A 19,539-nucleotide genomic window follows, 5' to 3' on the forward strand; every position below is an offset into this window, starting at 1 on the left:
ACTGTATTCCATACATTTATATTATAACACGTCTAATGTAAATGACAAATATTTTGAAATAATATGAATTCGCGCCAGGAAACTATCTAGATATCTCTTCGATAGTTTGAACAAAGATTCGTATCTAGGTTTTATAAATTTAATGATAATTATAGATTCTCTACAACTCTGTATATTTGTAAACAAGTGCAAGTTTTTATCAAGATATTATTAACAGATTATTCGTGTGCAACTGTTAGGTTTATAATGATTAGAATGTAAAATAATTATACATTATCTTAAGTAATTATTAGTTATTTATAAAAATGTTTGTAAAATGTATTAGTGTTGTTGTTTGTACTATTTGTTTTTTATACACCTTTTATATTTTATGTAATTTGACATATTTTTTATCGAATGTGTCGAATAAAAATAAAGAAACGATTACTTCGCCAGAAAAGGGTAAATAACAGCAATAAGAATTAGTAATATTTTAACTTTGTCGATTAAATAAACAATAAGGTACATAACAATTTATGTTTGCAATTCATACTTTGTTTTACAAAATTATGTTACAGATGAAGATACAGAGTCTGTATTATGGTTGCTAATAATAAACATGTCTCTATTAAGTATTTTCATGTTCCAACATTCACTTATGGCAAGTAATGTTGTGAAACATTTATTTTGTAAATTACATATGGATTATATGGAAAGAAGTATTTATAATGTTACTAGTGCTATGACTCTTCATTTATTATTTAACAAATGGCAAACTATTTCATCTATTGCATTATGGAATGTTAATATATCTTTTAATAATGTTTTGTGGTTTACATTTACTGCTTTACATGTATTGGCTTGGTCAATAATTTATAGTGGATGTTTGATGATGGATATATCTGAATTAGTTGGAATAAAACAAGTATATTATAAGTTTTCATTTAGACCAAGTCCTATGCTAATGAAGTCAAAAGAATTGTTACGTTATTACTCACACATGAGACATCCAAGTTTTACAGGATTTCTTATTATTTTATGGGTATATCCTCATATGACGTAAGGCATATTCAAGATATCAATATTATAGTACTCAAACTGTTTGTAGTAAATAAATAACTGGTTTTTAATATTCTATAGATTAGACCGATTATTATTGGCTTTGATACTTTCAATTTACATGACCTTAATGTGGACTATTGACAAGGAAGATTACGATTATCATGCTAATCTTGTGAAGAGAAAACAAAGAGAATTATTCTGATTTTCACTTATACATAGTAGTTTGCGTTATCAACTTTTGTGTTCATTACAATTAAGTTATATATTCAGTCGTTCTAACATTAGTTTAAAAGCTTTATATTGTGAAGTATGTATATAACATAAATATAAATATATAGAATTACTTAAATTTATGTTTTTAATTATTACATCTCAATCATGAATTAGTATATCTGTTATAACATAGGAAATTTAATTTACAATTTCAATCAAAAGAGCAGTTCCTTTTAAAATCCAGTATGATTGTTCTTTTTCAGAAGCAAGTAGAACTGCAACAACAAAATTAGTACTATGTCCAGTTGTGGATAATACACCTGCTCGAACTGCTGTTTTATACAAAGGGCAAACATATCTTGAATCATCTTTTGGTAATTCTAATACTGGATTTATATGTAAAACTGGAAGAGATGGATTCATTTCACCTAAAATAGATCATTTATTTGCCTTTTGTGATGATATATTATTTAAAGAGTAATATTTTCTGAAATTTTTTTCAAATATTTTACCTATATTTGCGTCTACTAAAAGCATGGATCCAAAATCCCATCTACCGGCATCAATAAATAACCCATGTATTAAAACTCCATCTTCAGGTACTTGTAAGTTTTTATATACCTGTATTACCTAAGATATTATATCAATTATCTGAATGAATCATTCTTTCGTTGTGTAATATTTAATCGTGGTAAAGTATTTATAATGATCAGACCTCCTTTTCAGCCTTTTTGTGCTCTATTTCAATATCTTCTTGATCAAGAACAACTTTGGTAGCAATAAAATCCAACTTTAGGTGGTCTATAGGAATGTTATACTTTCTAGCACATGTTTGTAACATGCCAGTTAAAAATCCTTGCGGAAAGGATAAACCCGAAATCCAAAAAGAAATTGGCTTTATATCAATCAACCAAATCTGTAATGTATAATACTTACTAAACTAGTTATTTTTTATATTTTACAATTTTTTTACTTGAATGAAGTCAATCCTTAGCTCTAAGTTCCTTATCCAGCTTCCTAAGGTTTTTAATGATGGATAGACATTTACATTATGCCACATTTGTGGTACCTAATTTGTGTATAATAAGTATTAATAATATAATATTAAAAAAATTGTATAAAAATAATTTAAAGATATTAATATCAATTACACCATTAAAAATATTCTTTGACAAAAATTTAATAGGTCGAAAATTATTATAAAACCTGATTATTGACAAGAGCCACAAAAACGTTTTCTAATTCCTCAGACATAACAACAAAACCTTTGATGGCACGTTGTAAATTTTCTATTGATATATGTATCTTCTTTAGAAGTATATTATACCTATCAACCTCGTGAACAAGAACAGTACTTAAGGATGGAAGTCTTCCCATTGAATCTCTCTGTAATAATTTTATAATGACATCTGCTTTATAATTAATAGTAGTATAAAGTGAACATTGTCGATTACTTTCAAGTGCTCTGGGTTACATTTTGTAATATCTATTTGCAATTGAATTCTATCCTTTATCATGTCAGCAATTTCATATGCTACATCTGAACTAGATTTATCTTGATCTGTGATAGATTCTTGTGGTTGTACTTCCAAAATGGTATTTAGTACAAATTGTGCTTCTTTTAACTAATATAATTATATTTTAATTTATCACAAGGATGTAAAGTCTTTCCTGTTCCTAACTTGACTGTCTTTGATTACCTGATAAGCAATATTTGCATTTTCATGCATTCCAAAAATTTCTGGATCATCAATTATAGGAAAAGTTTCTACAAAATCTTGATACTCTTGTAGGGTATTGTAAACAGGACAGTAATACTTCCCAGATGGCGAATAGACATAATCTGTGATTATTTATAATAATAATATATATTAATAGTTATAGATATTGTAAGTTATTTTTAATTACAATTTGTCTTTAAGTTACTCACTGATATCCAAAGATTTAGGAGAAAAGAAAATAGCTAAGATGGTTTTCATACATCTTAAGTCCCAACTGTCTGTAACTCTACCCCCATAAGTAATTTCACCTAAATTGAATATATAGTGAATGTTTAATGTATTTGATCCTTTCTAACACAAGAAATAAATTTGAAATATGTTTTATACACCTGTAGTGTATATTAATGCATTCCAATGTATACGATCTTGGACACAAAATAATTTCAAATTTAGCAAACAACATTCTCTGTCGCTGTCGTTAAATTCATACAGAATATTCCATCCTAGGGGTCCAAATTTTTTTCGTTCCTGAATAATTGCGTGGAAAAAGCAAATTCCGAATATAATTCGGCGCCAGCTTTCGCCTAAATCTGTACACGAAAAGAAGAAATCCTAAATTCATTAGAATGAGATATATATTTTGCGTTTTGGATATTAATATAAGGAACTCTTTCTTACGATGATGTTCAAAATATTCTTCGTCCAATTCATGTAATGCTCTCTTGATATTGGCCTTCAGTCCTTTTGGTGGCTCATTTGTAACTTTTACGGAATTTTGAAGAACGGAAACTGGAAAAGCAGCACTCGGCATCGAACTCAGAAATAATCGAAAGTCATTATGAATTATTCCCTCTGGTTCCTCAGCAATCTCCAATATAAGTTGCTCCATGTTGATCATCCACGATACAGCTAGATGACAATTCTGTAAAAACACCCATCTACCTTCGATGGTGCCTGCTCGTAGATGTCCTTCTGCAATGGGACCTTGGCCTTGACCTAAAGAAATGGAATCACATCTATCGGAAAAACCCATATCATGTGCGAATTTTTGAAAAGCACTGAAGGGATCTGATCCAGTTGTAAGTATGAAGATCAATGGTATTTTATTTGATGTATCTGCAAATCTGAAAATTTTCGATAAAAAATTCAATCTGTATAATTACGAAGTAATGCGATGTGGAACATAACTTCTTTATACGTACAGAAGTTGCAATGTTGCCATGGGTGATTCTACAAATTTTGGTCCTAAATTGTTCGATACGTAGGCTGTGATTGCAAAAATTAATACCTCCTCCTTCAATGATTTTATCAACATTAATTTTTCAATGTCGGTTAATATCTCATTCCAATTTTGCATAGCGATTGTTTGATTGGTAGGGATTATATTAATTTCCTACAAAAAGAAGAGGTAAAGCTATATACATAATGGAAATAAAAATCAGAATGTAAAAATGATATATTACCTCCTTAAAATATCCAAGAGTTAACGGAATCTTCTTAAATGCGTCGTTTAAAACATTTTTAAATTTTTTAAACGTATTAGCTAAATAATTAATCGAAGTCCACATTTTAGGCGTTAAAGATGGATAATTTGGAATTTCTTCCTATTTGAAACATTTACAAATCGACCGAAAAATATCAGTTACGAGTTACGTAAATAAATCATGAAAGACATAACTTACCACGACAATTCGTGTTGGCCCCCGCAACATAAAATTCCATTGCGCCTGAGACACGATCTGCTCGTTTATATGTACTGCAATATTGAGCATGAAACTAAATATCAACTTGTGTTTCTCAAATAGACCTCGTGAAACATTTGTGTAGATAGCTAATGTTATTTCATTCAATAAGGTCTGCAAACGTCGCTGCAAATCAGCCTCTTTTTCCGTGGTTTCGATTACCGTGTTAAATAACTAATAAAATGTCGAAGAATGTTACAATAATATCGAATTATATATTTGCAGATTCGTAAATATATCATGCAATTAATTACTTGACTGAAGTACTTTAACGAAAATTGGTACATGGGATCTATGTTCGCGAGGTTTGCAACTACGAAATACAAGACTGATCCACGATTCGCAACAGATCGATATTTTTCGCGCGCAACTGTGATTTTTTTCTCAGTCGCTTCACTTTCAATTAATCTCGTTGCAATAATTGCAGAAGTTTCTTTACTGTCATTTAAGGTTTCTATTAAGTCTTCATTGTCCAAAATATCATCGCCTGCACCATATAACAAAGTCAATATTCTGTCTTCGATACTTTGCAATTGGCCTTTGTCCGCATTGATTTTTATTATTAAATCATTCCTCATTGTTTCCAAGTCTGGTCTTTCGAGACGTACCACATCTCTGTGTGAAGTTTAACGAGGTAGGGGATTTTGAGGTTGAATATATGTGTTACGCGATTAAATATGTGTTACTAGATTAATACTACTAGAAACAGTGTACATACGCGAGTATCTGTTCTTCGAGGCCTGCCATAGTTACGGTAAAGTTAACTATCGTTACTTTAATACAGATCTCTGGTAAATAATGAGGATTCGCGATTTTCGTCGTAATGTATAATTTGAAATTACTGTCATATTCGACGTCTATATCGCCAAATCGTATCAATGTCCTACCACCCTACATAATCGTATCAAATGATATTATTATAATTGTTATCTCGTATCACTTAAACCATATCTGAATTATTTTAAAGTAGATGATGTATCGTATTTACTAGAGTAAAGATTTGTTTAAGTAGGATAGGTTCCAAACTTGGGTCCAATACTTCTCCTACTTCTTGAATTAATACAGGAGTTCCAAGCCTTATGGACGCTTCTAGTATCCTCATTAAATGTGTATCCGTCAGCTTGCATATTTTTAAATTGTTTTCTTGTTCCATGTTCCGTATCCATCTATTTGCCTGAATGCAAATAGAACATTGCTGGGAAACGATATTAGATTCGAATAACTTAAAACATATTAGAAAAGTTGCTGCAGTTACTTGCTCTTGGGGATCAATCATCAAAGGCCAACGACTAGCTTGTGTTACAAAGATCGCATTTTCTGTGCTAACTTTGTCTCGTGGTAAACCATACGTATTCCAGAGACGAATTTCATAAGCATCGACTAATATTGCAATGAGACTATAGTTCTCTGTAGTTTTAATATCGTAGTCTTTGCAATTGGATAACCAAGTTTGTATTAATTCCTCTCTGTACTCATTTGTAAAAGCACCTAGGTAAGCAAGGGCTCCAGCAGCTACCAATGTATCGCCAGTCAAGTTGACAATTTGCTTGTCAAAACCCTGAATATTTACAACATGAAAAGGAAATTGATAATAATTCATCATGTCGTGTTTTCTGAATCCAACTTTTTATCGTACGCGCGTTAATTCTTCCCATCGAACTCGTTCATCCACCAACGCAGATGTCAGTCGTCCAGATCTATTCAATCTTGTTTCCGCTAATTCCATTTCAGCTTCTAATTTATTTAAATTTTCTATCGCTGCATCGTATTGTTTCTGTAACTCCTTGATCTTATTCTCCACCGTAACGAGTTCTTGCTGTTTCAAAGCAAGAACTTCTTCTATCTCTCGCAATTCTTCTTCAGCTTTGTGCAATCTGTGTAATTAATCGTTATTACAATTCCTCGTGTCCCATGCGTTATGAGAATTATCTATTTAGTTTTCTTAAGAACTATGAAGAAATAATCTACCTTTGTCGCTTTGGCTCGACCACCCTGTAGATTTTGGCATATCCATCCATTGCTCTCACCCAGATGCACATCGATCTACAAGCTTTACTTTGTCTAGCCACTAAATCTGGTCGAAATTCTGGATGTTGGACATATTCTTGTAACTTTTCTAAAAGTTTATCGCTTATGTCGTCCTTAGGATAAGCCATTAAGCGGTCAAGAAAATGTATGTCACCCAAGACTAATTTTGCGGTTGGCCAATCTGTCCTAAGATGAAAATGTAACGTAACTAGTAGTATCACTTTCAACGATCCTGTGAAACTCACTTTTCACCCAACAGTAAATTTACTGCTTCCATGACAAAACGCACTAGGTGAGGTGGTTTATGAAATACGCGAATTTCATTAATATCACTTTTATTTAAAGCTTCTAATGCTTTCTGAGCTTCCAGTAAAGCCGGCATTGCTGCTTCCAAGTCTTGCCTAGCATCAGCTTCTAAAGTCGCCGTTTCTTCGGCTTTCGCCTGATACAGATAAAATTATGTACTCGATAAATAAGATCATCTATTCGTTAAACTTTCTTTTCTTCATTTGTTACTCGTACTTTTGCTACTTCTTCTTCAGCCATTACGACATACTTCACTTTGTCACATTCGACTTGCTGCTTCGCAAGGATTCTCACCAGGTTCGATACTTCGTCGGTACTTGTTTTGAGCTTTGGGGCAAGAATTATCAATTGTTCCTTCATTACGCCAACCATCTCATTGGTTTCTCGCAGTTTCTATCCAAATAATTGTATTAATCAATTTAATATCCACTGAATTGTATTATAAATGTTAGCGAAGTTACATTCTTTCAAAGAAACCGTTTTAAACATTCGAAGGAATGTGGGATTATATAGTATTTACGTTGAGTCCATTGGCAATTTTGCTTTTCAGCAACTCTATTTCTTTCTTCTTCCTTTCTAAAGTTGTTTGAAATAGCTTTAAAAGCTCTAAGTAGCTGCTCGGTGTGGTATAATATCTTCGACGCATTTCTATGAAGAATCGAGCTGTTACTTCTTCCACGCTCTATAATTTTACATGATTTTCTTTCAAACCTCATACTTTCCAATGTTATTTTATAGTGAATCTACTATAATGGCAAACGATACCTCATGGATCAAGACGCACATGATACTAAGGTTAGTGAGCTTTCCCGAATCCTTTGGAACGATTGTGGCCAATGAACTTTCTGCTACCGATAAAAGGGCATCATCCGGCCACTTCGTAAACCAATCAATAGTGCAACAATTTACTAATGAAGGAAACATACGACAGCGACGTCTATGAAGATAATAAAATACAATCTATATGATAAAAGATTATAAAATATAATCAATGGCTTCAGTAATAAGTAAAGAGAGCGGTCAGTTATCATATACATACAAAGAATAATTGATATTTTAAAGAACAGACCTAAAAGAGTCGCCTATAGGACTCATACAGATCATTAAGTGAAGTTGATTTCTAACTCTTCCAATGAAATATTGATAAATTGCGTCTCTGTTTCCTTCGTGAATCCCTGCTTGTTTCGCCGCAGGCCTGGTAGCTATGATAACTTTTTCAAGTTCATCTGCTTCGTACAAGTTTGGTACTTCGCCTGAAAAGAATGTTTGTCGATGATTATTACAGATTAACGTTATTCAAACAGTCGAATAACTTTTTTGACGGTAATATTATTTGGAAAACGCATCAGAACTGTGTTAAAGCTACCTGTATTAAGTGTATTATTGATGTCTTCTAAAAATTCTTCTAACACAATCTGAGTGTCGGTGAATAAAAACGTTGTATGTTTAGCCTCGGTACCTGGCTCGAAATAAAATCGGCGAAGATCTTCGTGCCATGAATTTTTATCGTACGTACGCGTAACTTCTATTTGATAACATCTTAAAACATTCGACGGTTGTGGTAGGCTCTTTGATCATATTGTTTCGATAGAAATAATTTGTGTAATTGAATAGTTAATGTTGGTACAAACTTGTAACCATTTAAATGAGACGCTAATCTTGTCAGACTTTGCTTCCCCATTCCACCGACACCGATTAAAAGGCCATTGCCTCTTTCAGAACGAAGAATTCTTGCAAGCCTGCAGATGTGTTCTATAGCATCCATGAAGAAAATAATTCTCATGTCTTTTCCCACGGAGAAACGATAATCTTCCAAGTAATCCTGTGATATATATTTAAAGATATGAGTAAGGAAATCAAATTGGTATTAACATGAGCGGGGTATAGTAATTACCTCCAAAGTTCTTCTAACTTTTGAAATTTCCGTAAGCTCTTCGTAAATTCGTTGTTCTCTTGCTGCTCCGAAGGACATGAAGTCACCAAATAACAGTATCGGTGGTTTCTCGATAATTTCTTCATCCGGAAGCCGCATCACTTCCATACCGAATGCGTTGATACATATGTTGTTTAGAAGTTTAAGGAAATAGCTCTTATCCTGAACGTTGATCAGTCGGTCGTGGAAAACACGAAGACATTCGTGACAAAAGAGCCTAAAGAATACAAATATTTTTATCCTCTTCTTTTCATTACAAAATACTAACAGACATCATGGCTGTTACAGTGTGACGATTATACCTGTACATTTCGATGGGTTGTTTAATGACCGCCGCGTCAACTTGCATGATACCTTGTATACATTTCGACAAATCCCGCAAATTAAAGATGTAATGGCTTTTTTCTGGCGTTGGCAAAAGATCCGTTGCGATTCTTTGATAAACATCGACTGCTGCGTTTACTATTCTATCGCCGATTTGTTTAACAGACTCTACAAAATCTTCCAGAAATCCGTTCATAATTGCCCTGAAAGGAATTCGCCTTATGTCGTGCGTGAAACAATTTTATATGATATAAAGAATTTACTGTTGGAAAGGGTTTACTTAAAAATCCCTTTTAGTGACAGTTCTGTAGGGGCTGGGATAAATAGCATGGCAAAATGTCTCACAAATCTCGGTGTTAATGGATTTCTACCTCCTCCAGGAGGAGCGCACGCAACAGTGAAAACGACGTCTTCTATATGCTTCCAGAACAATTTCTCTTTATCGTACATACCGTGGAAATCTAGTAATTGTCTATGCGATTCGACAATTATGAATAATTTTGTGTTGAAAGAAATGTATCTGGCGTTTAATATAATTAGAGTACCGTAACAGCTCGATCGGTGGTTGGGATCCGTATGTATCTAATTTTGGCATATTGACATCGTCGACAAATACACACACTCTTTTTCCAATGGGTGCCCCCAGCACGGTTCTTTTCCTTCTTTCCAATTTTAGTTCTAAAATCTCTTGCGTTCTGCCACTGCTGGTTTGAGCAGAGAAGATCAAATTGATCGGTACCCAAAGCTGACTATCTTCCAAATTATTTAAAACAACTTTCGTTATTACCGATTTACCAACTCCTATAAATTATTCCTTCAATTAGAGTTATAGATCGTATAGTAAGTAAGTATAAAGGTCGTATAGTATAAGTATAAGTAAGAGAAAGTATAAAGGTCGTTAAATATTGCTAACCAGTATCTCCGGTAAAGAATACCGGTTTATTTATTCCGACTAATTTCTTCATTAAGTAACCAAATCGTACAGTATCGACAGTTGGTACTAGAATATCGAAAAATGGTACTTCACTGTCGTATATAAATTGTGGCATAATATCCGTCCAAGAATCCAATCGATGTTGTTGTACGTTTACATAAATCTCCCATAAATCTATCGACGGCAAACTGCATATCGAAACAAAACAGGAGAATAGTACGCTATTATATGTATAGAAACCAAAGAATACAAACGCTATTTAATTTTAAGATTGTACAATGCATCTTCATCATCTTCAAATTGTTTTCTCACGAAAGCTTCGAACACGTTCCGAGAGGCGTCGTTAACGTTACCGCCAACAGCCCAAAGATAGGCAAAGACGAATGACTGAGCTAAAAATGTTCTAATTCGCGCCTTTTCCGTAGTTCTTTCTATCGCATCTGGTTCGTTTAAAATATATTCCAATATCGAACAAGTCATATTTGCTTTACTAATATCAACCTAATTGGTAGATGGAACGACGATGTTGGAAAAATTATGTTTCGATCGTCGTGTAAGACGGGACAAATTGTATACCTGTAGAATTGGGCAGACACAATTTTTCCTGCAGAATATTAGTCCTTCTTCGAAATATTTTTCGAAGAGTTCGATGATCTGTAATCGATGTTCGTTTCTTACGATAGCATCAGGAAGCGTGTCTAACCATGATTTCACGTAAGGCATCCACTTTAACTCTGTAGGATCGACATACACCATTCCTTAAAATATAAGAATTAAAAGTTAAGACACGTAAACATAAAATCGGCGATTAAATAAATGATAGAATGCTGGTCTTCGAACCACAACGACTGACGGTAGCAGGCGATGCCTGGGCAAGATCCATAACTTCGAATAACATCCGCATATAAGGAGTGAATTTAATTCTTTCGGAGTTAGCCAGACACAACATTTTATTATCATCTAACACGGTGTTCATATTTTCTATCCATACGGCATCGACGGGTCCGTCGCACACAATCCATTGATGGTCTTCCGTGGTAAACTGAACAATGAAAATGAGATTTATTAACTTTTCGTAAAAGCATTCCTTTGCTTTTGCTCGGGCCAGGATTCCTACTAACGGAACATGCGTGACGAACTGTAAAGCCGATTAAACCATCTTGCCATTCGTTGGTCATTATATCTACTTTTCCATATAATTCACCGATCGTAACTGCTTTCGGATTGATTAGATATACGTGAACTGGCTGATAACACGGTCCAGGTATACCCATTTCATACAGTCGACTGTAGGTATTTGCAAGAGTCTGAAATAAAAAGCTGTTATTTAATAGCTCTTGTGTTTGTTTAAAAAGTAATATATAATATAAAAAAATAAAAATAATATCTTGACAAAAATTATACCGTTTACAATAAAAAGAAGCCAACTATTATTCAACCTACTCTCAGAACTGTCGTTTTTCCAGAGCCAGTTGGACCAACTAACATCACTCCATGTCTCACTTGCAAACATTCATGTAGCTGAGTAATTTTCTTCAAAATGCAAACTTCTGGCTGTAAATCGGCTTCCTTCATTATCTGTAAAAATTATGTTATGTAGTTGGGGCTTGTTATATGGATGTGATTAAAAATATCATTAATTATAAATTACTTCGATAGCTGTGTCCCGTAGGATACCGTATTCTTCCTCTGGGATTTCAATGCCTGGAAAGAGATCTCCTACGATACCTTCGAACAGTTCAGCGTCATCGCGTAAAAACTTCGGTATATTGCTCTCGCGCAAGGCTCTAATTAAAACAACGTCCTCTGGTTTATCAGGATTATTTCGTTTAAGACTACCTGCCATTACCAATACGCTTTTTACAGCCCTTTAGAAATGGGGAAATAATTGGATGTTAATTGATACTAAACAGTATATAGCTATTGAAATTGCAACAACATTAATAGATACCTCATGCCGAAATCATAATGATCCTGCTGGGAAAGTTGTTCGCTGCTAAGTGTATACATCAGAGTCATTTTTTGCGATAACGATTTTGACGATTCGAATCCTTCTGAATACAGCGTAACTTCAGCAATAAGTTCTACGAAAAGACACTAATTTAGTATCGTTTAAAAATATCTAGATCAACAGGAGTTTACTATATTACTACTATAATCGTACTATAATCTGGGACCATCATAGCGAATGGTCGGAACAGTGCTTTTAAATTGTCTGGTAATTCCGTACGACCAGCATATCCTGGATTCATAGTGATGAAAGTTGCGCAAGACATCACCAATTTGATCATTCTTCCTTCGAACATGAATCTAAAAGGTAAAAGGACATTTAGATTTATTTAAACATTATAGCTGAAACAACTTACTCGTTGGCTCTAGCAATTTTAGCATTTCTGATAGTAATTAGTTGCTGAGCTATTACGGAAAGCACTTCTATATCTATTCTATTAAATTCGTCGAAACAGCACCAGGCTCCAGAAGTTGCCAGACCAGAAAAGAATCTACCCATCATCTGTGGGGCGCAATTTTCCCGTTGTAATTATCCTTAGCTGTTTCAATTTTCAAGCGACTGCCACGAAAATGAATAAGCGATAATATTTGGCGTACTCTATAATCGAGTCCTTCCGAACAATTGAACACAACGCACTGAACAGCAACTGCTTTGGCTAAATCCTTCGTCGTTTCCGTTTTCCCAGTACCTGCAGGTCCTGCAGGAGCACCACCTATTGAATAATATTTGTAAACACGTATTCTCAGTTTTTTGAAAAGATAACGTGCAATTCTGCTTTGATATTCATTAATACCTAAATCTAACTGAAGAGCGCCCATAAGGCATAAATAACATTTATCCGTTAGAGGAGTTATGACAAGCCTCTTTTGAGCACCGAGATACTCATACCCGTAAAGATATTTAGAGTTACTCATACGTGTTAAACAATTGTCGAGTTCTTCGTCCCAGTAATAACGTAACGCTTTTAGCCAATCAAAGCTTGTACTATAATACAAGTAATCGGTTCTTGGAAAATGGTTCTAACATATGGTTCTTTGAATTAAAAAATTGTTACGTTTCAATGTTCACCTTGACATTACTCTATTTTCAACCAAAGTCGTAACGATGTCTCTGGCGTGCACATCTATCGTTACCAAATTAATTATAACATCGCGTATCAATTGTGGCAATTCTTTCCTTACCATTGTCGCCAATTCATTTAAATCCTATAATATAGCAAAAGGAAAGGTTGTCTCATAGAAATTTTTAACATAAGTTTTACAGATACGCATAGGTATACTGAACTGCGAAACATTTCTGTTCGAACGCTTTCATCTTCTCAATCACATTCTCAGTAGAATCTAAGATAATGTGGATATCTCGGGTCCAGAATATTTGGCATACAGCGAGGATTATCTGGGGAAGGTAAGAAGAAAACAAGTACGTAATTTTATTAATCGTATTTTATTTTACGCCTTATTTTACTTTTATTTTCAGTAAGAAGTTTGTGTCGTAAAAAATATTTCGAAGTAATATTTATTGTAAATTACTGTAGAAATAAAATACTGTGCCATGTAACCTGAGAAGGATGCATATACAGGAATTGCTCTCGTCCTTTCTCAGCCAAGTCTTTTATTCCCTCTTTCATTCTTCTCCTTAATATCGAAAACATAGCTTCCTCGACTCGACCTAGCCAATCTTCGACATTACCTCTTGCTTTTAAACCTTTTCCAAGCGAAACTTTTTCACCTTCCGGTGAGATCATGGCAACTATATCAGTCGTTAGTACTATTTCACCGGATTCATTTTCTTTCATTGCAAATTCCAGTCTGTATATCGCATCAAAGCATTTCTGCAAATGTCTTTGTACCGCATGTGGATTCTTTGTCTACCGTGCAATAGTTGGTATTTTAGTAAGCGTTTCAATGTGAAACATAATGTTGATTAATACTTTTAACTTTTCCCTTGTTTCATCGGTACCTGAGCTAAAATTTCTAAAAGTTCGTCATTCGATAAGAAGAAGAATCTTGGGAACGCTACCCGTTTCGTCTCAAGATATGCTTCCAAACATTTCATTACTTCGTCTAACATTCGGTTATTCTCCTCAAATTGTTCTAATAATCCCGGTTGTGTGCAAGCTGGCATTGCCAAAGGCGCCTAAAAATTTTCGATGTCGCAATCAAACGTTATCAATCGAATTGATGAAATTAGCGACAAACCTTATGAGTCCGTCTCATAAGATCTTTCCAAAACCTGTCAACCTCGATAAAAAGTTTTGCTTCCATAGGTAACTGTCGCTGAATGTCCGGAGCTGAAAATATTGCTTCCAGATACAACCATTGCTGTTGCAAGTATTGCCACGCTTCCTACAGCAAACATATCTCATGAATTAGCTAGATATCTGAAAATTCTATCATATTTAAAAAGATATTCGTACCAAGGTAACCATAAATAAATCCAATTTTTCTACCCACTCTTCGACCACAGGTCGAATGGGACCGACATGACGAGATGCGTTGATAGTTTGTAAATTAATGTTACTTTCGTCCATTGCGGTCTGAATTTCTTCGAGACTACCTATGATGAAAACATCTTTTCCCTCTCTGTAGGGTACAATAATAAATTTAAGATCTTCCCATGTATCTATGACTTTCTTTAACATATTTTCTAAGTTAGCTTCGGAGCTTGCCGCGGCAGCAACTTCCATTAATTCCTGAGGTTTCAAGAAAGCACCGAGCTCTTCCATTCGAGTCCAAGTTTTCTTCTCATCAGGTTTGAAAGTATAGTTCAATATTTCCTCAATCTTCTCCCAATGTCTATCTTTTAAGTCTGGATTTCTCAAGTAACCAAGAATCGGTAACTTATTTCTTATTATTTCGACATTCTCCTTCAAGTTCGGTACAATTTTATTCGGTGGTAAGCCTCTCTCTAACTGAATTATGTGTTTCATGGTACGCATTGTAACCGCAGTGATCTCTTCGACGTCTAAGGTATCGAACTCGGCGGTATACCATTCATGAATAGCATATTCCCAAGAAGTTAAGCTTTCCCATAATAAAGTACGTAACTTCAATTCGTTCATTACCTGGTCTAAACTGTCGAACCTCGTTTGTTCGAGCTTTTTGAGAGGAAAAAAAATAAAATATTATCAATTGTATAATGTATTGCACTACAGGAAGCTAATAAAATTTTGTAACTTGACGCGGTACCTTGAATGTCCTTTGATGGGCACGGTATTCTTCCGCCTTAGTTGCACAGGCAGCTAATCGTTTATCGAGTTCTTTCAAAGTATTCAAACAGGCGTCAACGTCGCTTTCATAATCCAATAGCCAAGGTTGCTATAAAAGCGATAAAATAGATAATGGTAAACCAGAGATTGCGAAAGATATATTTGGTCAGATCGTACCATTATTTCATCGTGAATTTCTGATATTTCTTCGTTCAATGCTGTGATATCCTTCTGAAGTTGAGCATCGAATTTGTTTATTAGCTTTGGCCTCTCTTCTAATCTATTTTCTACGACTAATCGCAAACTAGTAAAATGACTTCCAATACCCTGTTTTCGCAAATACAAAGTTTTTGTTAATATTACATATCTGTAAGAGGATTGTAAAATCATTTGGTCGTTACCAAATAATTTGCCATGTCCATCGACGGTATAGGAAAAGCAAATTCTTCCATTGTATCGTACAGCTCTTTCACGTAATCCAACTGAGATTCCATGTCATCTACACTTTGTTGAGCTTGGTCTACAAACTTTATGTATGCAACATATTCTTCAGTCGTCACAGGAACTGTTTCCAGATAATTGATAGCGTCAATCGCTTGCGTTAATAAAGCGTCAACTCGACTTTTTCCTAGTCTAATAGCGTGTGTTAGAACCAATACTATACACTGTACAATGTCGTAAAAATATCTTCTTTACATTTACCCAGGCATAACAGCTTCAATAACACTTAATTTCCCTCTGGGAGCAGTTTCAGCAGCGCCTTTAAATCGTTCGAGCTGAATGAAAAAGAGACCGAATGGCTGAAAATCGACTACATTATTGATCAGATCTACTTCTTTCTTGTAACGGATGCTCCATTCTCGAAATAATTTAACATCTCGATTGTCTCGGATAATATCTTCGTCAAACGTCATGTCTTCGTAATAAAACTGTTTGATCTGATTGAATCGTTGGCAATAACGTTTTATCGCGGTTAAATTCTTCTCAAAAATTTCCTTCAATTCTGTCTTAAAAGTTAGTGTGATCGGATCTTGTTCCAAGACTTTCTGAATTTCTGGAGGGTAACCGCAAATACGCTCTTCTATCTTATGATTGATCATGGGCCTCGAATAAATGTACGAAATATAAAACCTTACGATTTGAAGAAACTATTTCATAAATTACTTCTATAAAAGCTAGCGTTTGTACCTCGTAAAAGAATGGAAGAAGGGATCGGACAGCAAAGGTTTAATAGCATATAAGTTCTCCTCCCACATAGTTTGTATAGTTCTTATTACGAAAAGGAGAATACTTTCGGACGGATCCATTATAATTTCTGAAGTTGGTAAAATAAGCAAATCCACGACCCAATATGGCAACTAAAAAACAGTATTTTTAAGTACTTACATGTTACTCTTAATAACTATCATGTTTTATACCTGAATACGATGCGATGGTGGGCGATTTTCTTTTAATGGAAGATCAATTATATCGTTATCTATTGATTCGTCATTCGGTAAAAATTCCGTGTAAATCTTTAAGAGTTGTATAAATTCTCGATAAGTATTTAATAAAAGATCGTGCATCATATTTGTTTGCATATAATCAACCAAATGAATGAAGCTGGATCATAAAATAGTTTTTCATCGCCAAAATTTATTTTCCATATATATATATATAGATGCGAAGGATAAAATATTCATAAAAACTTTAATATCATTTTTAAACAATGGCTTACCAAGACAACCTGTAACACTTTTCTCTCTTTCGTGCTTGTTCGATGTAACTCATTTTAAGAATACCATCTTTCGGCATTTTGAATTTCGCAACGCCGAATTCACCTGTTACGGCGGCAAATTAGATAAGATTAGAAAATACATTCTAAGTGATGGGAGAAAATATAAAACATCTACATGCCCCTTTCAAAATACTACCAAGTTTTCCATATGCAGTTTGCTCTATTGTTATATTGGAATCATCGGGAGTATATCCAGCATTTAATAAAGCACCGAGGCAAGCATTATTTACAATATCTATTGCTAATCTTCTAAACTCATCTAACTTATTTCTAAGCAGTTCTAGTTTTGTAAACTGTAAATAAATATTTTAAAGATTATATGATATTTATTACAGATACACGCATACGTATACATATATCAGGATGGCTTTCGTTTTCGATATTAACGTTTTCCATCTGTATAAAATCTTATCTGTTCAAAATAATCAATCATCTATACCTAATACCATCCTAGTGTATATGATACTTTTTTTAAAGAAATCTTTTTTTAAAACACCCGATATATACCTGTTTTTCTACAAAATAAAAAAGTAAAATCTTCTCGAGAATAGAGTTGTCAAAGAAACTCGAATCAAGGAAAACCGAGCACATTGATTTAATTTCTAACAGTGCCTTACTAAGAATCGAATCCGATACAAACAGATTTTCCTTTAAATAATTCTTTGCCATAACGAATTTCTTATAACTAACTGACTTTTTCCAAACGTACAAAGCTTTCCACATTCGAAACATAATGAATGTCCTTATCTAGAAATATAAATCGTAAAAATATCGAAAAATGAGGGAAACGTTCGGTTATAGAATAAATAAAAAAGATTCAGAAGACAAATGCATACTTTCAATAACTTTAAGTAAAAAATATATTCTCTTTCCCAATGTTCGATAGGAGTAAAACTCATTTCGTCTGGGCTATACTGAGTTACACCACTGGCACTGATGGTCATATAAGTTTTACCTACATCCTTATACTGAACAACCCTAAAAAATATTATTGGGAATTATCCATGCGTTTCTGAAAGTTTTCCGTGACCATAAACACAATAGAGCTATTCACTTTAAAGCGTAAGGCGTAAAATATTTCGATGATCGACCCACAGCGTAAATCATATAAAAAAATCCTACTTTGGGATCCTCTCGTAATTGTCGAATTAACTCTAACTGATCAATAAACCTAGGAGCATCAAAATCTGTTTCCTTTTTATATTTTTGAAAAGCCCACGAAATTGTTTCCTTTGATTCAACACCTATTTCGCAAAAAATGACCAATTAATAGAAATATTCGTTGAAAATAAAGTTAGGAGACAAGCCATAAAATTTGTAATACAACTTATGCCTGTATCCGAAGTGACGTCCTTTGTTAATACCTTCTTCTCTTCTACTTTTGTTAACGAAATACGTGGTTTATGGATCTGTTTCCTAATTTTTTCTTGATGGGCGCTAAAACCGGTCTACAGAAATATTGTTCGTAAATATCTACGAATAAGGATTAACTAAATATAAAAAGTTATATAAATCCTTACCAGCGGTTCTCGAATTTCCGGTTTGTACTCGATCTTTTCGAGCAACTTCTTATGTGGTATAAAAAATGGAATTTCATCTTTCCTTCTGTATCAAAATTTCCACAAAATATATCTTATTATATAGAGTAACAAATTTTCATAAAATATTCATACAATACTCATTACGTTTTGTAACTACGTGGAGGTTGTCGACACAATTTAAAGGGTAACTTATTCGCAGAAGACTGGAACACGGTAAATAATCCAGAATTCTTCTCCGATTCTTTAAACGAGGAAACATCTGGCATATTTTCTTCGCTTGATTTATGTTTATCGTTTCTATCCATTTTTTTATTCGCCAGCAAAAATCATAGTTAAAACGTCCGACTTCTCATCGTTCACGTATCGATTAAACAAAGGAAACTAAATAAGAGAAAATTTCCAACTCCCTCTATTTTCACGTTTATGTTGCAATCGTTTATATTTTCGTAGTAATGGTATCATAACTTATCAATACTAGAAAATATTATTAGCTTTATTGACTGTTACATTTATCGTACATAGTAGAGCTTAAGTATAAATTAACTATCAACTATTTATTAAATATACAAATCTAACAATGCTTTAATTATCCTCCTCCTTAATATATATGTCACTGAAGTTATTTTTATTACTTCTTAAAAGACAATATTATTTACTTCCGTTAAGATGTAATAAAAAAGTATATTAAGTTTTAATTAATGGATGATTCATACTATGTGATATGTTCTCGTTAATGTAACGTCATGGAAAAGAATCGTTC

General features: G+C 33.7%; 2 protein-coding genes across 2 annotated transcripts; one reads left to right on the forward strand and one right to left on the reverse strand.

Moving 5' to 3' along the window:
* Positions 1–150: 150 nt before the first annotated feature.
* LOC117153242 (nurim homolog) lies at positions 151–1,657 on the forward strand. Its single transcript, XM_033327106.2, has 4 exons — positions 151–441; positions 558–1,038; positions 1,120–1,348; positions 1,518–1,657. Exons 1-3 carry the CDS (start codon positions 306–308, stop codon positions 1,241–1,243), a joined length of 741 nt encoding a protein of 246 aa, XP_033182997.1. The 5' UTR covers positions 151–305; the 3' UTR covers positions 1,244–1,348; positions 1,518–1,657.
* On the reverse strand, positions 1,453–19,531 carry Dhc16F (Dynein heavy chain at 16F). Its single transcript, XM_076618069.1, has 62 exons — positions 18,924–19,531; positions 18,759–18,843; positions 18,572–18,686; positions 18,293–18,482; positions 18,075–18,216; positions 17,746–17,985; positions 17,375–17,531; positions 17,179–17,281; positions 16,880–17,063; positions 16,650–16,819; positions 16,164–16,565; positions 15,863–16,094; positions 15,639–15,788; positions 15,442–15,570; positions 14,670–15,350; positions 14,452–14,598; positions 14,213–14,389; positions 13,812–14,120; positions 13,538–13,648; positions 13,322–13,458; positions 13,047–13,237; positions 12,850–12,965; positions 12,609–12,754; positions 12,407–12,552; positions 12,194–12,326; positions 11,894–12,110; positions 11,686–11,820; positions 11,364–11,549; positions 11,083–11,284; positions 10,819–11,000; positions 10,520–10,743; positions 10,222–10,430; positions 9,854–10,109; positions 9,589–9,780; positions 9,287–9,511; positions 8,946–9,201; positions 8,683–8,873; positions 8,418–8,590; positions 8,121–8,304; positions 7,817–7,988; positions 7,572–7,733; positions 7,268–7,444; positions 6,991–7,187; positions 6,686–6,931; positions 6,354–6,591; positions 5,973–6,275; positions 5,706–5,891; positions 5,436–5,608; positions 4,972–5,332; positions 4,658–4,891; positions 4,439–4,579; positions 4,178–4,368; positions 3,654–4,099; positions 3,365–3,565; positions 3,185–3,283; positions 2,955–3,097; positions 2,709–2,879; positions 2,461–2,640; positions 2,228–2,323; positions 1,970–2,170; positions 1,767–1,875; positions 1,453–1,682 (listed from the first exon to the last, which is right to left on the reverse strand). The coding sequence occupies exons 1-62, from the start codon at positions 19,082–19,084 to the stop codon at positions 1,453–1,455; spliced, it is 12,243 nt and encodes a 4,080-aa protein (XP_076474184.1). The 5' UTR covers positions 19,085–19,531.
* Positions 19,532–19,539: the final 8 nt, after the last annotated feature.

The sequence above is a fragment of the Bombus vancouverensis genome, chromosome 1 (genome assembly GCF_051014615.1).
Source record: "Bombus vancouverensis nearcticus chromosome 1, iyBomVanc1_principal, whole genome shotgun sequence".
In the NCBI taxonomy this organism is placed as follows: domain Eukaryota; kingdom Metazoa; phylum Arthropoda; class Insecta; order Hymenoptera; family Apidae; genus Bombus; species Bombus vancouverensis.